The 20,714-nt window shown below is 61.5% G+C and overlaps 1 protein-coding gene across 1 annotated transcript; it reads right to left on the bottom strand.

Moving 5' to 3' along the window:
* Nucleotides 1-555: 555 nt before the first annotated feature.
* Nucleotides 556-20,580, bottom strand: CSRP1 (cysteine and glycine rich protein 1). The gene is made up of 6 exons (XM_082856179.1): nt 20,447-20,580; nt 10,453-10,565; nt 4,918-5,086; nt 3,983-4,112; nt 2,017-2,110; nt 556-1,576 (listed from the first exon to the last, which is right to left on the bottom strand). Exons 2-6 carry the CDS (start codon nt 10,562-10,564, stop codon nt 1,500-1,502), a joined length of 582 nt encoding a protein of 193 aa, XP_082712305.1. The 5' UTR covers nt 10,565; nt 20,447-20,580; the 3' UTR covers nt 556-1,499.
* Nucleotides 20,581-20,714: the final 134 nt, after the last annotated feature.

The raw sequence follows: 20,714 nt of genomic DNA, 5'->3' as shown, positions 1-20,714 counted from the left end.
GGAGGGTGGAGCCCCCATGAGTGGGATTAGCGACCCCTGGAAACTCTCTCCAGCTCCTCCTGCCACGGGGTGGGGGGGAGGGGGACACAGTGAGAAGACGGCCGTCTGTGAGCCAGGCAGCAGGCCCTGCCCGACGGCAGCGAGCTTGGACCTGATCTTGGACTCCCAGCCCTCACCCCACTGCCTGCCTCCTGGGCAGAAGTCGGCTTTCTGGGTTTGACATGCACATTCCTCTGGCTGAGTTTCCCTCTCACTCTGTGACTTTGCAAGCTGGGAAAAGTTCTCAGCACAGTTTGGGGGCCTTGCTGAGCCCCTCAAATTCCAAGCCCACACGGTTCCCACCCCCAGATGTGGCAGCAGGATTGGGCTGGTCGGGTCACTCCGGGACAGCGGGTTCAGTCACAACGGACGCCAGGGAGGAAGCAGCCCCAGCACAGCAGGAAGCGGCCACTTTCTTCCCACCAGACCTCCTGCTAACTTGCGGTGGCTCCCATCAAGTCCCAGCCCAGCCCCACGGGGGCCCAGAGCAGGACAGGGCGCCAGAGTTCTGTTCTGACAGCTTTATTGACTGGTGCGGAATGAGCTTGAGTGGAGCCCGCGCTGCAGCCCGCGGTCCAGAGGGCAGCCCCGCTCCATCCCTGGGGGGCAGCGGGCCTGGCCCCTCCCCACCCTGCTGCTGCTTTGGACCTGGGGGCTTGGAAGGGGTGGGTGGCGTGCCCAGAGAGGGGTCGCTGGAGAAGGCTGGGGGCAGGGGAAGGGTGTCCAGGTGAAGACAGGCCGCGCGTACCTCCCTCCACGTCTGAGGGTCAGGCAGGCGTGCTAAGGACAGAGCCGCAGCCTCAGGACCCGGGGCTGGGGTTTGGGCCTCTGACAGTGCAGCGATGTTGGAGTGTTTCATTAGGGTCCCCGTCCCACAGGGAGCACGAGCCTGGGGAGGCCAGACCACATCCTGACTCTGGGGCCCTTAGGCCTGGCTTGCTCTCCGCCCGAGTGGGGAGACGCCTGCCCCCAGTCTCAAAGGCACCAGGCCGAGCGGGGCAGGCGGCCCCTGTGGTGTGCGCCTGCCCGTGTGTCCCCCAGGAACTCCCAAGCTGGGACTCCCCAGGCCGGCTCTGAGGGACTCCAGGGAGCCCCTCTCCCCGACAAGAAGCACAGTCTTTCCCACCCCACCCGGTCCCGCTCCCCACCCGCTGGGCTCCGCTGATGACGGACATGCAGCTACGAGGCTGAGGACAGGGGTCTGCGGGGTGGGGCAGGGCCGGGAGAGACCCAGAACCCCAAGGCCTCCTGCTAGTGATGGGCGGCAGGTCCCAGGCGGAGGGAGCACCTTGGAGGGGTGCGGCCTCCGGCAGACGCCCGAAGCAAAGGGAGCCAGACACCCCAGTTCAAGTCCTTAGTGACGCGTGCAGGGCTGAAGGGAGGACGCATCGTGGCGGTCGTGAGGCTGCCAGGAAGGGGTGGTGATGAGAAGCACAGGCGTGGGCACGCGACGGGCAGGCTCATTCAGAGTGGACCAGAGCCCCGGCTCCCTGCCCAAAGCCGAAGCCCTTGGGCCCGAAGTTTTTGGCATAGCATCCTGCAGAGAGAGCAGAGGGGTGAGAACGCCCCGGCCACGCCTCCCGGCCCTCCACAACCGCAGCGCCTGGCCGGGCCCTGGAGCAGCGAGGCCCACCGGCGCTGCCCCCTCCCCGTCAACTCCAACAGCGAGGAGGTCCCTGGCTCCACGGTGTGGCCATTCCCCTGTGTCTGAAATCCCGGGAGAAGCGTCATCTGCTGTCAGAGCTCTGGGCCGGGAGCCTGGAGCCCAGGCTCTGCCCCAGCCTGCCCCGGTCTGCCCGTGACTCTGGCCAAGTCACTTCCTCCCCCAGGCTCCCCCTCAGCGCTAACGGGAAAGCGTCGCACTAGACGCTCTGGAACGGACTCCAAGGCCCGGAAGGGGCCGACATCTAGCAAGGCCTTCGGCCCTCTGCCCCTCAGACCCCCAGGAAGGGAAGACGTGGGGGAGGGACCACCCACCTTTGCAGTAAATCTCGCCATCCTTGTCGGCCAGGGTGGTGGACTCGAGGCCTTTGCCGCACTTAGCGCACCGGAAGCAGGACTTATGCCAGGACTGGGGAGGGAAGGAAGCAGTTAGTACTGATCCCAGCCGTTCCCCTAGACGTGATGAAAGCACTCGTGAAGGCCGACCAGCCCGCTGCTGGAGGGACCCTAACCCCACCTCCTGGAGAAAGTGCTGGGTGGGCAGGGGCAGCAGGCCAGGGGTGGGACCACCACCAAGGCAGCCGCTCCCCAGCTCCCACCGTCAGGGCCGGCCCAGCCTCATCCGGACCATCCTGCCAGGGACCACTGGAGCGGGCGAGGGCTCTGGACCTGCCCTGGCATCACCTCCAGGTGCACGGCCTCCTCACTCCTCACGGGGAGACCGCTGCCGCCCTCGCAGCCAGATGTGAGGACCAGACAGACGCAGCCTGGCCACAGGGCAGGCTTTCATGATCCGCCAGGCCTCTGGATCCTAGAACAGGTGCCTGGTTTGCCCAAAGGCCGTCACCGCGGCAGGAGGGGTGGCGCAGCGGGGCAGGGGCCTGGCACAGAGGAGGCGCCCGGCACCACTGGAAGGAGAAAGGGTCCACGAGCTACGCGGAACCCGCAGGGAAAGGCCAAGGAACCTCGTTCCCCGGGGGCCACAGAAGCCCCTCAGAGGCAGCACAGCCAACAGCCTCCCCAGGGAAGGTGGCCTGGGGCTGCACCCCTGGCGGGGGCCTGCCAAGCCCGGATCAGCTGTCAGCTCCGGCAGCACAGCCAAGCGGGCTGACAGCTCTGCAGAACCGGGAAAGCCAGAGGCCAGCAGCAGACGGGACAAAACAAGGCCTTTTAAGGGCAAAGAGACTCCCTCGAACGGCTGCCCGTGCCTGGGGTGGAGATGAGAAAGGAAACTGCCTGCCCTCGGGCTTCCTGACAGCCAGACCCGCGCATGTCGCCTCCTGCCTCCAGACCCTGGCGCCCCCAGCCCCCCAGCAGGCACCAGTGCTGGGTCTAGACTTGTCCTACGTGTGAGTTCCCCGTCCACCCCGCCCCCCCGGCTCCTCCTCAAGGTTGAAAAGCCTCGGAGGCCAAGACGCAGGTCCAGAGAGGCTGCAGACAGGCTCCAGGCCCCGTGGCCGCACAGCTGGCCGTGTGAGCCTGGCCGAGCCTCGTGTGAAGGTCCAGAAACCCGCTCCGGGCACCCATCCTGAATATGTCCCTTCCGCGGTCCCCGACTGCTGGTCCCAGGCTGCAAATCCTGACCCCTGCCCACAGCCTCTCTGAGGACGGGACCCCACTGTGCTTTGGTGACCTGGGCGGCTACTATCGGAATACTGAGGGGGAAGGGCAGGCGAGGCAGTTAGAAAAGATCGCCTCCCGGGAGGCCGTGACAGGCCTGAACCTTGGGAAGCTCCGCCCTGCGGGGACATGGGTGGGTTTCTGAGTCCACATCCTCTGACACAGGATGTACGTGGATTTTCAAGTGGTTCTTAACATGTCTGGGTCACAAATCTTCTTGAAAATCTGACGCACGCTGTGGATCGCCTTCCCAGGGAGAGACAGGATCCCACAAACGTTTGCATGTTCTTTTCAGGGCTTGTGTCCACGCACCCTGAGAGGTCTGCGGCCCCTGATTCTAGAGATACCCATAGATTGGCAGCTCCCGAGGAAGTGCCCGTAGGCGCTTAAAAATCATTTCCACCAGGGGTGAGGCTGTTACGCTCGAGCGGGGAGGGATTCAGCCCCCTGGAGACCAGAAGCCACAGGGGACAAGCAACACGGGGACAAAGGTTTCCCCTTCACGGTGGGCTTTGAAACGAAGGGAGGGAGATGCAGCCCACGGCTCGGGCTGGCTGAGCAAAGCTAGGGTCGCACTCGCAGAGCTCCGGAAGCCGTGCTTCAGGAAGGGGCTTGGCCGGCCCGCGTCCCCACACCCACCCTGGCCCAGCAGCCGCCTTACCTTCCCAGCACCAATCACCTTCTCGGCGGCGTAGACAGCCTGGCTGCACCGCGGGCACCGCTCAGAGCCGCCGATCTTCTGGGCGAACTTGGCCGCATTGGGGTTGGTGGTGGGCCTGTGGCTGGGGCCCCTGCGTGGGGAAGGACGTGCGGTGACATGACATACAGGCAGCAGTACAGGCGGGGGTCTGGCACCGTGTGGGTACCACCCCGCCTCCACCTGGCCCAGCCTGTTACAAGGCCGCGGCTGCCAGGTCCTGTGGGGTCACCTCCCACTTTACAGATGGACACACCAAGGGCGGGCACAATGTTACTCTCACCGGCACGTCAGACTTTGCTCAGCCCCCCCAGCTGAAACACTGGAGTCACAGAACACCTCGTTTGCTAGGAATTGCCCTCCTCTGTCCCCGACTCCTTCGGCCTGCCGATTATAAGAGTCTTTCCAGGAGAAATCTGTTGACCAATCATCCCCACTGGGGCAGTGACCTTGGCCGAAATGTGGGCACTCATCCATCACTTCCGTCCATCCCCCCCACCCCCAGGGCCAAGGAGCTGGCAGGCTGGCCGCCAGCACCTCCACTCACAGCAGGTCAGTGGTCAGTGGGTGCTGGGGACCTAGTGACACCCCGTGATTCCAGGGAAGGGAACTGACGCCCCCGTGAGCAGGGGTGCAAGCTGGTCTGGCTCGGACACTCACTGCCTGTAGGGGCCCCCAGCAAGTCACCGAGACTGGCTGGGTTTCCTCATCTGTGGAAAGAAGAGACGGGACCCAGGAATTCCTAGGGCCCCTCCCAGCTCTGACGCCCATGAAAATATGGGCTGCGGCTCCGCCGTACAGGGAAGAGCCTGGCCTGTTTCATTCCCTGCTGGACCCCCGCTCCTCTGACTGGCCTGACACACAGTAGGTGCTTCTCCACCTGGGAGGGGCGTACTCACTCCTCGTGCTTGATGCCGAGCGACTCCCCCTTGTCCGTGCTCAGCGTGCCCGCGCCCTGCCCGTAGCCGTAGCCCTTGGGCCCGTACTTCTTGCCATAGCAGGATTTGCAGTAAATCTCCTCGCCGTGCACGGCCACAGTGGTGCTGTCCAGATTCTTCTTGCAGACCACTGCAGAGGAAAGAGGGTACGGGGAGTCAGTTCGCTGCAAGCACCCCGAGAGCCGAAGCTCTCTGGGACTCTGCACACGTAATATCCCGATCTTTCAGCAGCCTGGTGACAGGGGTCAGGATGGCCAGGGAGCTGGGAGGAGAGAGGAGGGGGTCTAAGGATGCTGGCCGAGCCGCCCCCCACCAGGAACCGCATGGGCCTTCCTTGGTCCTCTGCACACTCAGAAGTCCCCGGGTTCAGTAGCCAAGAGCCTAGACTGACCCCAAGCCCCAGGAAGCCTGCTGGACCTTCACTCTGCTCTTGACAGAGCGATCACGTGTCCTGACAGAAGAGGAAAAAAAGAAAGGAAAAAAAAAAAAAAGAAAGCGACGGGATCCAGAAGGGACACCCCTACAGGCTTGGGGGCAGGGCTGCCGGGGCAGTGATGCTCCCCGAGGGGAAGGGTCGTATTTATTAAGCACCCTGCCTGGCGGGCTTTGAAAGGAGATGCAGGATGTGCTCAACGCGACAGCAAGATCTGCAATTTCTAATCTCCGAATCACTTTGCCACGGGAGGGACTGAGGTCAGATGCTGGGAAGAACTTCCTGACTCCAAGGTTAAGAGACTGGAATGGGATAAACTGGAAAGCCTGCGGGCCGCCTGTGTCTTCCTGTGGCTCTCAGAGCAGGGCTGTGTCCAGCGACCCAGAGTAAAACAGTTCGGAGCCCAGGGTCATGTAGAGTCAGCTGCCTAGAGCCCAATCTCTCTCCCTGCCCCTTCCCAGCCCTCGTGTCCACTGGTAGATGCGGATGACAGCCTCCCCACAAAAGGTGGCTGTGAGAATTAAATGAGCCCTCACCCGGGGAGTACTTAGCACAGTACCCTGTGCACAGTAGGTCATCATAAACGTCCGCTGCTCCTATAGTGTGATACAGAGTTAGTGCCGTGGGAACACAAGGCGGGGGGCCAGGCCTCCAAATATCATCGGCTTCCAGCCCCCAAGTCCTTCTCTCAAGAGACCCGACTTCCCCTGCTTCTTTAGGTCTCGGCCTATGATTCTAATTGGGTCCCACGAAGGTCCTCAGACTTGGGATTCAGTCTGTCCACCTGGACCACATCCTCAAACACGTGCTTCTGAAGATGGATTCCCGGGAAGCCCTGGAGGAGCCGGCCTCTCCTCCCTGCAGAGGCGCTCCGCTCAGCTCTGGCCAGTTTGCCATCCCCTCGCCTTCAGATTTATTTCCCCCCCCCCGCCCCCCCACTGTGTGGTTTATGGGACCTTAGTTCCCTGACCAGGCACTGAACCTGAGCCCTTGGCAGTAAAGGCACCAAGTCCTAACCACTGGACCGCCAGGGAACTCCCAGCCATCCCCTTGCCTTTAAAGGCCGGCTCTCTGCCCCCAGGGCTCAGGTTTGAGATTTCAGACTAAATAAGGACCCTGTGGTCCTGCCCGAGATCCCCACGTCCTTACGGCACTCGGGCGACCCAAATACGGATCTTCCCACCGCCTCCCTTAGGGCTTGGCTCCCGGGAACAGCAGGGGGTGGGGCTCCAACATTCCTTCTCGGGTGGGAAGTTGGCCTGGAATTGCTTCCCGTAAGACCCGAGCAGACCTGGAAATTCCAAGACCAGAGGGGAGGCAGCAAGTGAGACAGAAGGGCGAGAGGAACGGAGGTCTCCTCAGAGCGACCTTGCCAGCAGGAAACCCAGGGGCTCAGCCCAGAGGAGACTCCAGGGTCTACGACTGAGCCCTCCAGACGGCCCCCTACCTGAGCCCCAGCCTCTATAGGGGGACACCCCGACCTCGCCGCCGCTTCCGCTCTGCCTTGTTGTCCCAGAGGCCCTGGCCTCTGGCCTCCACCCCGGTCCAGTCTGGGCACCTGCAGACTCCTCCAGAAACTCCACTAAGGGGAATTTTGAAGGAAGGCCTGAATCAAATTCTACCAAACCATGTTAAGCAAAAACCAAACAAAAAAACTTAATTACGGGTTGGTTGTGTGCATTTGCTGGGAAAATGTACTCCAGATGCCACAGGGTAGAGGCAGCCCCAGGTGAGAGGCCAGGGCCCCCTCACCCCACCCCAAGACAGTAATTCTCTGTTTCTGGAAGGAAAACCAAGGCCCACAGAAAAGTTCCAGCTCATAGAACCAGCCGAAGCAGGGCCCGGCCGGAGCCCAGCCTGACCTTCAGGCCTGATTCTTCCCTGCCAGCCCAGAAGCCCTTTCGGGTGGGCCGGGCGAGGGACCACAGCCTGCGGGTGAGGGATGCTGGTGCTGGGGGCGTGCAGGGCTCTGAGAGTGCCCCGGTGCTCCGGGTTCTGGGGAGCAGCCCAGTTCCAGCAGCTGCCACCTCGGGGAGAGGCCAGACCTGCTCTGCTTTCCCACAGGGCTGACGTGCCCCAGGTGGGAGCCGTTACAGCTCGGAGAAGCAGCAGCCTCGGGGCGGGTCCCTGCAGAGCCGAGCCCTCTCGCCTGCGGATGGGGACTGGCGGCCCCTCCTCAGACCACCAGGCTGTACCCTGTGCGCCGAGCCCAGGGAGGAGGCTGGTCTCCCCAACCGTCTAGGGCAGCGTCCTGCGTAGCCCAGGCCCCAGGAAAGGGATCGTGGATGCCAACCTGAGTAGGAACCAGAGGCAAGCACCAGGACGGTCAGAGGACCTTCTCTCGGGGACTCACCCAGGCCTGGCCAGCAAGGGGCTGAGGTCCCTGATGCCACCCAGGCCCACACCCTGCTGGCCTTTCTCTGCCTCTGGAGTGAAGGTCCCCTGATTCTGAGGGTGATTCTGCATTCTTGATTCCAGCCGGACACTTAGGCCCACGGCACTGAAAAAGAAGTGACCCTCGTCCCACTCGTAAACACACCTGCGCGCCCGATGCTGCCCTAGGCCCCGAGAATCAGCAGGTTGTGAAGATGCTCAGACTGGGGACATCCTCTAGCTCCAGTGCCCAGGCACTCGGCCGCAGCCGGAGACCCCAGAGACACGGGAGGCTGACCTGTAGCTGCTACGGTAGTCCTGCGGCAGACCTCCCCGCCCCGCTCCCCAGCCTGACCTCCCACAACTGTTTCTGGTCCTCTGCACCCCACCCCTGCCCCAGGCCTGCCCGTTCCTTCCTGTACCACCCCCCGCGCCCCGCATTCCTGGCTTCCCTGGACCGCCCGGCCAGCGGCCACTCCTCCACAGGCAGGCCTGCAGGCCTCCCCGCCCGGCTGGCCCGTTTCAGTCCGTGATTAAAGCAACATTTGAGGGCAGAGAGGGGTCCTTGGGGCCGGCAGTCTGGACCCTCTCCCTGGCCAGGGCCAAAGCCTCTTATTCCCTCTGAAAAAACTAAGCAGCTCGCAAAGTCCTGAGTGCAGGGAATCGCTGATTACACGACGCCACTGGTGGCGGCCTCCTCCGGGCTGGACGCCAAAGGCCCCACCCAAGCTTGTTGGCCACCGGCGGCCCTGGATCAGTCTCTGCGGCCGGAGGGTGTGGCTGTGCTGGGCGGGGCTTCTGGCTGCTCCGCCCACAGCAGGTGGGATCTGATGCTCATCCAGGGAGCAGGCGGCCCTTGGCCTATCTGGACCCTGCTCTGGACCACGAGCTCCTGGAAGCAAGGCGGCCAAGTTCTCCCGACTCTGCTCGTGTGAAGGCGGGGGCACGGGCCCGATTCCCAGACCTCCCAGACAGGCTGAGATGTCAGCCGCTGTTGAGGGGTCCTTGAGCCACAACAGGGCCGTGTGTGTGTGTGTGTGTGTGTGTGTGTGTGTGTGTGTGTGTGTGTGTGTGTGTGTGTGTCTGTGTCTGTGTGGTGTGTGTGTCTGTGTGGTGTGTGTGTCTGTGTGGTGTGTGTGTATGTGTGTGTGTGTGCGCATGTATATGTGTGTATGTGAGCATGTGTGTATGTGCGTTGTGTGTATGTGTGGTGTGTATGTGTGTGTGGGTATATGTGTGTGGTGTGTGTGTGTGTGTGTTGGGGAGCTGCTATCATTTACTGAACACTCACAACTGCTCCAACTGCTTTGTTTGTTTTCCGAACCCCTTCCCTGTTAATTCTCATACCCCCGTCCCCCCCCGCCGCCATGAGGTAGGTGTTGTTATCCCCTCTGTAACCTGCCCATCACCACGCAGAGAACAAAAGCAGAACGCACATCCAAACCCTGACCGACTGGTTCTGAAACCTAGAGCTTAACCCCCCAATTCCCTGCCTCCCCCTCTGCCTGGGCTCAAGGAAAACGCAGGTCACCTCTTCTAACCCAGAACCTCGGCTCTGTCGCAATGAACCCCGTCACTCAGGAAAATGGGGAGGCTCCCTCCATCCGCCACTTCCTGGGCCGGGAGCTCTGAAAGGCTGCCCGGCGCAGGCCATGGCCAGTGCAGCACCACGGCCTCTGCATGCCCTGCGTCCTCCGGACCACCCGACAGCTCCCGGATGGATGGCGGCCACTGCCTGGCTTCCTGTTCATCCAGGCTGTGATTGCAGCAGCGGGTCTGGGTCCGGCCGTCAGGACGATGTCCAAATTCCTCCAGCTCACCTCCCTCTTACCCCAGACTGTCAGGTGGGGATGGGAGGAGCAGGGAAAGGCCTCGGGGCTGCAGGGGTGGGGGTGCAGGGTGAGAGCCCAGCTCCAGGCGGGGATGGGAAGTGCGGGGAAAGGCCTCGGGCTGCAGGGGCTGGGGGTGGTGGTGGTGGGGAGCCCAGCTCCTCCCTAGACGCAGCTTCCCCTGAGGCTGCTGCCTCTGCTGCCTTGACAAAATGTTTTTTTAATTGAAATGTAGTTGATGTACAGGATTATATAAGTTTCAAGCGTACAACATAGTGATTCACCACTTTTAAAGTTATTCGCTTATAGCTGTTATAAAATACTGGCTCTATTCCCTGTGCTGTATAATACATCCCTGTGGCTTATTTTTTTTATACATCGTAGTTTGGACCTCGTAATCCCCTTCCCCTCTCTTGCCCTCCCCCTCCCCACTAGTTTGTCCTCTGCATCTGTGATTTCTGTTGCCATTTAACAAGGGGTAATCTGGGTCCAAAGCCTGATGAAACTTTGGGCTAAAAGTGTCTTCCTCTTAAATGCCAGGATTGTGGCAGGGAGAGAAAGAAGAGAGAGCGAGCGGGAAGTTTCCCCCCCGCCGAGTCTTCCCTGCTCCGCACTCAGCCCCTGTGCCTCCGCCACCCTCAGCCCCTGCGCCTCCACCACCCCTCCAGCTCAGGCCAGCTCACGCCCTCCCCTTAGAAAACAGCTTCTGAGGAACAAAGAGGCCCTGAAGTGCTTCCCCGCCCAGCTGCGTGCCAGCCAAATGTCTAGCTGTTTACCTCCCGTGGGGCCAGTTCCCGGGGTGTTGACTGCCCCATCCGGTCCCCATGGCAACAGCAGGGCCTGGGAGGGGTGCGTACTCACTGCACAGGAAGCAGGATTTGTGGAAGCTGCTGCCTTCGCACTGAACCTCTTCAGCGAAGTACACCGTCTTCTGGCACACCCCACACTTCTTACCTCCTCCCCAGTTCGGCATTCTGAAAGCGGACGCGGAAACGGGAATTAATTCCCCCGGGAGATGGAGACACAGATGGCCCACAACGGGAAAGCCAGGGACAGAGGTCGAGGGGGGAGCTGGGGGGGCAGAACGGCAACCTGGGGGCTTCCCACCCCAGAGCCCACAGGTAATCGCTGAGCAACCGGTGTGTTTTCAGCCCCGTGCCCGGCATTCTAAAGGGTACACACAAGCACAAGACACAGGCCATAACGGCAGCAACAACGAGCCACCTGCTACGCGCGTCCGCAGGGGCGAATCTCGCCAAGATGAATCTGGGGCCAAAGAAGCAGATAAGCTAGAACTCACAAAACACAAATTATCTGTGTCAGGCCCGCAGGCAGGCACATTTCTACCGTCAAGGGAGGGACCCACGGGTGGGAGACTTATAAAGAAAAGCAGGGCAGTGAGTATCCCAAACTACTGTCTTAGATTTGCTGCCTCAAAGAGAGAAAAGGGGGCCACCAAGGGGGCTGCTGAGACACCAGCCACGTGTGGTTATCACACAGAGGCTCCCTTTGTAATTATTCTTTGAACCACACATATGCAGGTTTTAGGCACTCTTTTGTATATAAGATACAACTCACAAAAAAAAAACATTCTTTTTTAAACCAGGAGGTAGGCACATAGGGCCCAGTTACGAGTCCATTAGAATGGGGGAGGTGGGGGCCTTTTGCAAAATCAGATTTTCCAGCGCCAACTCTGACCCGATGAATCATGACCTCTGAGGATGAGGTACAAGAACGTGAATTTTTTTTTTTTTTTTTTTTTTTTTTTTTTGCGGTACGTGGGCCTCTCACCGCTGTGGCCTCTCCTGTCGCGGAGCACAGGCTCCGGACGCGTAGGCTCAGCGGCCATGGCTCACGGGCCCAGCCGCTCCGCGGCATGCGGGATCTTCCCGGACCGGGGCACGAACCCGCGTCCCCTGCATCGGCAGGCGGACTCTCAACCACTGCGCCACCAGGGAAGCCCCAAGAACGTGAATTTTTAACAAGCATCCAGGTGAGTCCGAAGGAGGCGGCCTGGGACAACATTGTGATGCTCTAGGTATTGGTTCTGAGCTGGGGTCCTGATGCCAGATGGGTTTGGTCCAGTCCTGACCCTGCCACTCACTGGCTGTGTGTACCTTGAACAAGGTAGCTGGTCTTTCTAAACCTTGATTTCCACATCTGTAAAACGGGGATAAAAGCAAAAGCTACTTCACAGATCATTTCCGGGGATGCAGTGAGACACGGCGTGTCACAGGCGCGGCTCAGTGCCTGGCACGTGCTGAGTGTGCGGTGACGATTATTAGTGCAAGAATCCAAGGCACAGGGGAGGCGACCCTGCAGGTCAGAGCCCGAGCGGCACAGACACAGATGCCCGCAGAGCCCGAGATCAGGGAAGGCCCATCTCAACCACTCTCAACAGATGCCTGGCTGCCGGGGGACGGCGACCCTTCCAGTTCTTTGGACAGAAGCGCACGGGGCTGGGGTGGGGGGCTCTATGGGGGGCGCTGGCGACTGCGGGTACAAGATGGGTGATGGGGACAAAACCTGCCATCCCGAAACGTCTCTCTGTCCTGCAGATTATTTCAAGCCGAAAACAATCAAGGCCCAAGAGATTCAGGAAGAAACTGACCTTCCTCCAACTGCCTAAAAGAATTTCGATAGAGGGCCTGTTCCCCAAACAGAGCTATCGCCAGAGATCTCTGCAAAGAACACGGGCCAGGTGTGCTGGGAGGGTCGGCAGGGCCTGGAGAACAGAGTCCGCTCTGTCCCATCGTGTCTGCTGGCTCAGCAAACACTCGCTCACCGAGCATCTGCTTTTCCATCTCCAGGTAAATCGCCTTCCACGACCCCCAACTTCCTCTTTTGTCTTTAGCGGAAGATGATATTTAAGGGGAGGGTTTCAGCCACTTTGGGGAGTTACTCAGGTTTCCTGGGTCTCTCCCACGTAGACATGTTCTTGAACTTTGATTTTCTCCTGTTCATCTGTCTCGTGTCAATTTAATTTTTTTCCGGTCAGAAGAAGCTAGAAGGGTGGAGGAAAATTTCTTCCCCCCACCCCCCGCCCCACCGGACAGTGGACACAGGCCTCCGCTCAAGAAGAAGGTCCAGTCGAGGTTCACTACCAAGTCCCCTGCACACACGTGTTTGTACAGGTGTGTGCACCTGGCACACAGGTGTTCATACAGGTGTTCGATAAATCGGCTCCCCTAATACTGAGAGCCACAGCTGGTCCATGCCCTCCATCCAGCTCTGCAGAGCCCGAGGCCCTCACAATGCTCAGTGAGTACGTGAGGGATGAGAGCAGGCTCCACGTGGGGAAGGGGTGTTGGTGACGCCAGCTTCCGAGGACCCAGGCTGGAATATTTTCGGAACCGTGGGAATCTCCAGCAAGGCTTTGCCGGAGTGGACCAGTCAGTCCACTTCACTGCCTCTGCTCTGTCCTCCCGTGTCCTGAAAGCTGGGGTTCCTCTGGCCCCACCCTGGTCCCTCTCTCCCCCCAAGTCTCCTTCGGTCCCACTGCACCTGAGGTCACCCCTGCCAAGGACTTCCATTCATCGCTGACCTTGACCTCTGCCCGGAGCCCAGGCTCGTACACCCGGTTCCACGGGAGAACCTCCACCTGGATGGTCCACGAGCACCTCGATTTCAACACGAGCCACCCGAACTCATTACCTTTCCTCTCTAACTTGTTCTTTTGCCTGACTTGTCCGTTTTTTGCTGCTGGAACCCCAGCCATTCTCTCCAGCACTGAGGAATCTTATCCCAAACCCTAGAACGGGGAGCAGTTCTCCTCCCGGCCACACCTGCTCTGTGCCCCCTTCACCTGCTCACCCCAAACCCTGACACCCCTCCTCTCCGGGCCTCTCCCCACTCACCTTCACTCAGCTGGCCCACGGCCCCCTGGGAGGGAGCACCACGCTCCAGTCCCCTTCTGCTCGGGAACCGCCCTGATTTGCAGCCAGCGCGCATGGCCTGGACCCAAGCTGACCAGCCCGGGTTACCGGTTGGGGATGGGCCAGCTACGCATTTCAGGCCAAGGAGACAGAAGGGAGTTCTGGGGACTCCAGAGAAGAAAACATCTTGATCTTCAGAGAGAACGTCCTGGAAGCAAGCCCCCTTCCCCTGAGTGAGAAGGGGGAGCAATGGGTTCCGGGGCTGTGGTTCCAAGGGGGACCAGCCGTCCCAGGAGGAAGCTGACAGCAGGGAAGGGAGCCGCCCTGACATCACTGAGCCACAGAACAAGGCCAGACACCACGCTGACTAGTCTCCGGATTCTCCAGTTAAACAAACTAAGAAGCTCCCCTGCTGTTTAAGCCAGTTACCCTACACCTGAATGCATCCCCAGAGAGGACAATTCCGGCCACCCTGCTTCTGGAATCCCCTTCCTAGCCACCCCCCGCCCCCCACCCCAGACCTTCTTGGCACAGAAGGGGACGCTCACTCCTCACCCAGAGAGCCTCCCCGAGTACCTTCCCACCTGTCTCCTGCTATACCTCCCGCCCCTCACACATCCTCAGGGTTGGTGATTTAATTGCCCCAGCCTGGGGCAAGGCATGTGGAAGCCCTCTGGGCAGGGCGGAGTCCCACTGTCCTCACCCACATGGGTCTGGACTGGCCGTTGACCTGCACGGGGCCAGCCTTCCCCTCCAGGCTCTGCACCGTCCACAGCTCATCAGGCTTCCGCACATCCCACACCCCCAGAGGACAGGATCGCTCGAACGGCACGTGGCCCCGCTCTGCCTCCTCAAATAACCCACAAGGCCCGAGCTCCTGGAGCCCCAGGGCCAGCCCCATCCCCGGCCTCTGAGGCCCCGCCATTCCTCTGGCCCCTCTGCCCTGCTGAGCCAGAGCTGGGCGCTGCAAACCAGGAAGGACAGTCGGGTGGGAGAAGCAAGGTCGGTACTGCCCGCCTAACCGTCCCCCACGCCGCCCTCGCTGCAGACCCCCGTTCTAATCAGGCAGGCACCGCTGCACCGAGCAACCCCAGGGAGGTGCTCAGGGCAGAGCCCAGACCCCTGAGCCACCTGGCGACTCCAGTCCCTGCGGGGCGGTGCCGGGACGGCCACTGGGCAGGGAGCCCTGGGAGAGGTTCTGGTTCACGCGGAGCCAGGCGGCTTCTCCGACGAGGTGACTAGACGCGACCCCCAAACCTCTGCCCGCGGCACCCGGTAGAGAGCCTGCCCTGAGTCTGCTGACCTACTGTGTGCCGGGCAGTCTGCAAACACCATCCACTTCTCCTGGTGACCTGGGGCCGGGGACACGCCCGTGACACACATGAAGACACAGGGCTGGGGAGGCCAGGCCAGCCCCCTGCGGTCGGTCACCAGGCTGTAGGAAGCAGAACTGGGACCCAGCCGGGTCCAGCCACCCAGTCACTGTGCTGGTACCATCGTATTCAGGGGGCTGCACTTGGGGGGGCGTCCAGGACGCCCGGGCTCCATCCTCACCTTGCTTTCCACCCCCTGAACCCACAGGGGACGTCCTCCAGCCCCTAGGGAGGCTCCTCCCTAAGGGAGGAGGCTTCCCCGACCACGTGGTGGGGAGCTGTTCCCAGCAGTGTTTTGTTCCCGACACAAAAGCCCTTCTCCCTCGTGGAGACCCACATATCCAACAGGCCGCCCTTGTTCTCCCTGGCTCCGGGTCAGGGGCCCACAGCCAGCAGGGCCCAGGGAACCAGGGGCAGGGCAGGATGGGCGAAATCTGCCTGGGGCGCCTCCCGGCTGGGCCACTCCTCAACCAGGCCACTTGGTGGGGGTCCCCTTTGGGAGCCCAGAGAAGGGACAGGGCCCGGCGCCTAGGACAGGTTCCCCTCCCCCCGCCCACGTGAGGACCCCTCTGAGGGATCTGCGGGTGGGCGGGGGGAGTCTCAGCTGGGGGAGCCCCGGCCGCCTCCTTCCCACCAGCCCCGTCTTCTCATCAGCCAGACTCCGCGGACAGGAGGCCCAACTGCCTTAAAAGGAAACTGTTTCTCAGACCTTCTGGAGCTCCTATAGGGATGCCCAGCTCCTTCTCAGCTGCCTGCTCAGTTCTGAGGACAGAGGCCCTGCAGCCGACGGGGAGGAGAGATGTTCTCTGGGTCAGAGTTCAGGTGGCTCAGTTCAGAGGTCAGGAGAAAGGGACCTGGATTCATCCCTTCCCAGCTGAACGATCAAGCGACTTTCCTGTCTGAGCTTTGACGTGGTTGTGTCTCTAAATCGGACCATCCACTGACCCCTTAAGTGGTTCTGAGGATCAGGAAAGAAATTATAAAGCGATGGCCCAGGGCCTGGTGTGCTGTAAGGGCGCCCTCCTGGCGACCACCCGCAGGGCGGGATGTCCGCTCCCCTCCCCAGCCAGGCCGCATCTGGGAGCAGCAAGGCCTGAGAAGTAGCAACGCCAGACAGGGACCCGGAATCCCTGACTTAGGGACGAGTGCCCTGCCCTTCCTTGGGGTGTAGTCACCCCCGCACCCCAGATGCAAGCAGAGACTTGTCTTAACTCTTTTGTCTTCTGCTCTGGGGGACCAAGAAGCTTTGCTGTCCCTGTGATCACATCAGCCCCTCTGGGTTTGCAGGGGGTTCCTCCAGAGAGCTCTGGTTCCTCCCACTTCACATGTCGACAATCTCGATAGACAACCAGGCTTCAATTTTCTGCTGAATGGCTGGAAGTACCCGGGAAGCTATTTGCCGGAAATGTCAGGATCCAGGGCCGGTCGGAAGCGAGAAGCCCAGGACTGAACTCTTCCGAGAGTGACAGGCTCGGCGTGCTGCCCCCTCCTTCCTGGGCAGCCGTCTCATCAGATCCTCTGTCTCAAGAGCAGAGACCCAAGACGGGGCTCGCAGGGCAGCAGAGGGAGAAGCGGACACAGGGCAAGACTCCCACGTTCACCCCACATCTTGTGAAAGTCGGCCTGAGGCGACGGCCCGGTGTGGTCAGGTTTCAGGTTTCAGAAGCCATCTCAGAGACGCTGCGCCCTTCACCACGGGCTCCCAGCGTCTGAGGGAAGGCCTCCTCTCCTCAGATCAGCGGTTTGACTCGACAATCCATGCCATGGCTTCATTTCCCCAGTGGAAAATCCCCACCTCTCCCGTTCCAAATCCTCTTGCCCCCCAGGGCCAAAGGGTGACCTCTGGGCACAGAGTTGAGGTCCCCACCCACGCAGTCAGGTGCCTGCCTGCTTAGAATCACCTGGCTGTGTGGTGCCCAGCCAGGTACACAGGGGAGCTGTCACCCTTTCCACCTCGCTGTTCGGCCCCTTCCTCCCCGCACCGACGTCAGGAGGGAGCCAAGGCAGGGGGCGGGGGCACCCCGCCGCTCAGGGTTCAGAGCCCAGGTCTTAGAGGTACCATCTGAGAGCCTGGCAAACAGTCCTGCCATGAAAGGAACGGTCACTGCTGGGGCGACGAAGGGCCAACATGCGATACCAGCCCGGCCTGAGCTCCACGGGACTTCTTGGGAACCCTGCACGTGACTCAGCCTCTGGGAGAAGCCGGCCGGCACCGCTGCGCTGCGATCCCTCCAGACCCCACGGTTCCCCAAACTCGACAGTCACCTGGCTCCCTCTCTCCCTCCCTCTCTGAGTTCTGTCTTTTCAAGTCCAGGCCCCGAGGCCCTCGTGGGGCAGTGGGCTGGGCTGGTGCGTGCTCCCCAGCGCGCCTCGTATAACAGAGCGTTCCACCCCCCGGGTTCAGAAGTCCAAAGGTCAACCAAGGTAGAAATGGGGGTCTAGAATTCATTTTAAGTATTTCTAGACTGTCACAGGAAGTCCTATATCATAACAAGGTCTCACAGGCTAACCAACAGGTGTCTTTGCTTTTATCTGGAACAATGCCACCTTAGTAACAACTGGTTACCCATGCTGGAAAGGTCTGAACGATCTTGCTGGATTCATTTTTAAAAAGCAAAACCAAAACCCACGAGCCCTTAGACCTTATAAAACAGGCTGTTTGCAACTGACGTCTCAGGAAGCCCCTGCCCCCGCGGCTCCTGTATAGACAGCCGGGGGGGCGGGGGGGCACTGCAGAGGAGGGTGTGCTTGCTGGGTTGGTGGGTGGGGTGGGGGCTGAGCCTGTGATCCACTGTGGCTGCAGGAATCAGACAGTGCCTCCCGGCCCCTGGGAAGAGGTGGAAATGCTAGCTGCCTCGGTGTTTACACTCCTTACCATACATGGGAATCACTCAGTGTTGACGTCAGACAAATTCCTGGGTAGCTGCGTAGTGCGGCCCCATCACCACCACAGAAATTCCTGCCCACAGGAAACCGCAGCACAGCTGCTCCAGCAGGTACCCAGCACCTCCCCGACTCACCCCCAGCTCCACTGTGTGTGTGTGTGTGTGTGTGTGTGTGTGTGTGTGTGTGTGTGTGTGTGTGTGTGTGTGTGTGTGTGTCTTTTCCTCAAGCAGGCTCTTTCCCAGACTTCCTTTCTTTCCTGCAAACCCGGCACCAAAATTCAAACACGCATCAGACCTGGTGAAAACGTATCACCTGGGACCCAGGCCCCGACTTCCAGAAGGGCCCCCTCCTCCTCTCCATCCATGCGGCAAAGGGAAGACCTAGAGGTCGTGCGTTCTAACGGGACTCCATCCGCGTTCACTCTGCGAAGCCACATCTTCCTTAAGTAGTTTATGAGCCACCATAAAGCTCTTTGTAACGCGAATGACTGGGCGTGGGTTTGCAAGGAGTCTGCCTGTGTCTGAATGGCAGCTGCAACCCCAAGCAAGTTACTCATCACCTCTGAGCCTCAGTTTCTTCGTCTGTAAAATGGGGAGCGTCCGCCCCGCCTCACAGACTGTCCCAGATAACACACACATGGAGGATACAGGCCAGTCCCTGGGGCCCAACAAGCACAGACATCTGCCTACTGTTCTCTCTGGGAAGGGCCAGCTCTGACGCTTGTCCAGTTCTTACTTGCCAGAACGCCCGCGTGGTGGCAACCGGTGACCTTTATTCTCACCAGCACCTCAAAATGTTTAATGCAGGATTCCTCCGTCCTCTTCAAGCCGACTTTTCACAATAAGCCAGCTTACAGAAATATCTAAATTCCAGCAGCCTCTCAGAAAAGCCTTCCCAGTTTGCCTTCCCACCAGGAGACCCAGAGTAAATAGAGACCGTCCGTCTCCTCCCTGACCTGGGCCTCAAGCCCACGCACAGGGGCACCGGCGAGCACCGGAGCACCCGTTTGCAAGGTTCACACGTGTCCGGTAGGGCAGCTCCGCGAGCCGCCCACTCCTACCCGCTTTAGTCACCAAATATTTACCGCTCGCCAACCAAGTGCCGACACTACGCTCCCGGCCAGGGAGGGCTCACCAGCTCACCAGCAGGCAAACGTTTACCTTGAGAAAAGAAAACACCTGGGCTGGGAAGGCAAGTGCGGGACGGCCCAGAGGCAAAGGCCGCGGCCCTGCCGCGCTTCACGTTCTGTTAGCAGTGCCGCAGCACGGGCGCCGCTCTTCAGTCTCGCCTCTGCGTCCCTCACCCCTCAGACCCTCCACAGAGGCAGTGCGGCCCCTCCCCCTCCCTGGCCCACAGCACACCCTCTGCAGGATAAACTTCCTTCCCCGCCTGCCGGTCCCCCGCCCGGATTTCCTCCCCGCGGGACGGGGCTGTTCCCTGGGAGGCTGTGGGCAGTACAGGGCTGGATCCAGCCACAAGGACAGTCTCTCTGGAGAGAGCCCGAGCCCCCCACGAGCAGCAGGAGGCTGCAAGTGAGACGCAGCAGGAGCACAACACCCAGTGCCCAGATCCCACCCGGAGACACCCCAGCCTGCACGCTGAGCTGGCAGAGGGGCGGCCAGCTCCTCCAGCCGCCTCAGCTTCTGGGGTGGGGGGGTGGGCAGGGGAAAGGCTGGGGCGAGGCCCAGGGACAAGGCAGTAGTTGGCCCCTCTGGGCTCCGGGCCTGTGTCGTGCCCTCTCCGTCGCGCCCCACAAAGAAGCTGAGCGTGAGAGGCGAAGCCCCCCGTCCACGGTCGGCTGGGCATTCAGGGTCAGTCAGAGAGCCCGCTGGACCTGCCGGAGCCGCTGGGACGGGATCCCCAGGTGAAGCCCTCGCAGCTGGGAGGGGGCTGCCCACCCATCCGCGCCCAGGAGCAGGGGTGGTGGCCAGAGCCCAGGCCTCCAGGGAAGGGCTGAGCCCACGCACCCTCCCGCCTACACCCAGGTCTCGATTAGAGCACGACAAATGGGACAGGCGTTCGCAGGACATTCTGCGGCCTGTGAGAGCAGATCCGACGCCTGCCTCGAGGGGGCTTGCTGGGTAACATATTACAGCTCGCTTCAAGTGTGCTGGTGGCAGCCCCTTCCTGCTCCCCGGCCCTCAGGGACTGAGGCCACCAAACACTGTGGCTTCCTTCAGGCTGGGGTGATGGTGCCCACGCAGCACCAAGACAAGGGGCGAGGGGGGGTGTGAACGTGGCGGGGGGTGACCGGGGACGGCTGCCATCTGGTCCTTTCCTAAGGGTGAAACTCACACCTGGGCTCGGGGCACAGCTGCCCCAGGCGCGCCTGAACCTAGATGTTCCCCCACCCTGCCCTCGGCACGCTGTCCAGGGGGCAGGCGGGGGGTGGCACGGCCGCCCTCATCCCCAGCTGTACAATGAGCTCAGTGCGCGCGCAGAATCGCCGATTGTCCCGCCGCGGGACCTGCAGGTGGTGGGGAGACTGGCCGTCCCGGGTCACGGGCACGTGGGGACCCTTTGTGTCCCGGGAGCCCGGGGTGGGGAGGAGTCCCGCGCCTCCTGGAAAGAGAACCAACCGCCGCCACTTCTCCCCGCTCCGCGGCCCGCGCCGGCCCCGGCCGCCCCTTTTCCTTGCGACCCTCCTCGCAGCTTCCCGGGCGGCGGCGGGGCCGGAAGGCCGGGGGCGCCCTGCGCGCGGCGGGACCGGGGCGCACTCACCTGGCGGCGGCTGGGCGCGCGGCGGTTGGCGGACGGCGGGCGGGCGACCGGCACGGCAGCGCTCTGGAAGCGGGGCTGGGCGCGCCCGGCCCGCGCGGCGTTTTGTTCCGCTCGGGGAGGGCGTGTCCGGGCCACGCCAACCAGTGGGCTTTGCACACTGCACCACACCGGCGCCGATGTCACCGCACCGGCGCTGATGTCACGGCGCAGTCCCGCAGCGCGGCCCCCAGGCCCGAGGCGTCCCGGCTGCGCCCTAGGGACCCCCGGC

Source organism: Leucopleurus acutus (assembly GCF_964270905.1).
Source record: "Leucopleurus acutus genome assembly, chromosome: 2".
Classification (NCBI taxonomy): domain Eukaryota; kingdom Metazoa; phylum Chordata; class Mammalia; order Artiodactyla; family Delphinidae; genus Leucopleurus; species Leucopleurus acutus.
The sequence above is the reverse complement of the archived record's forward strand: the minus strand, read 5'-3'. Positions and strand labels throughout refer to the sequence as shown.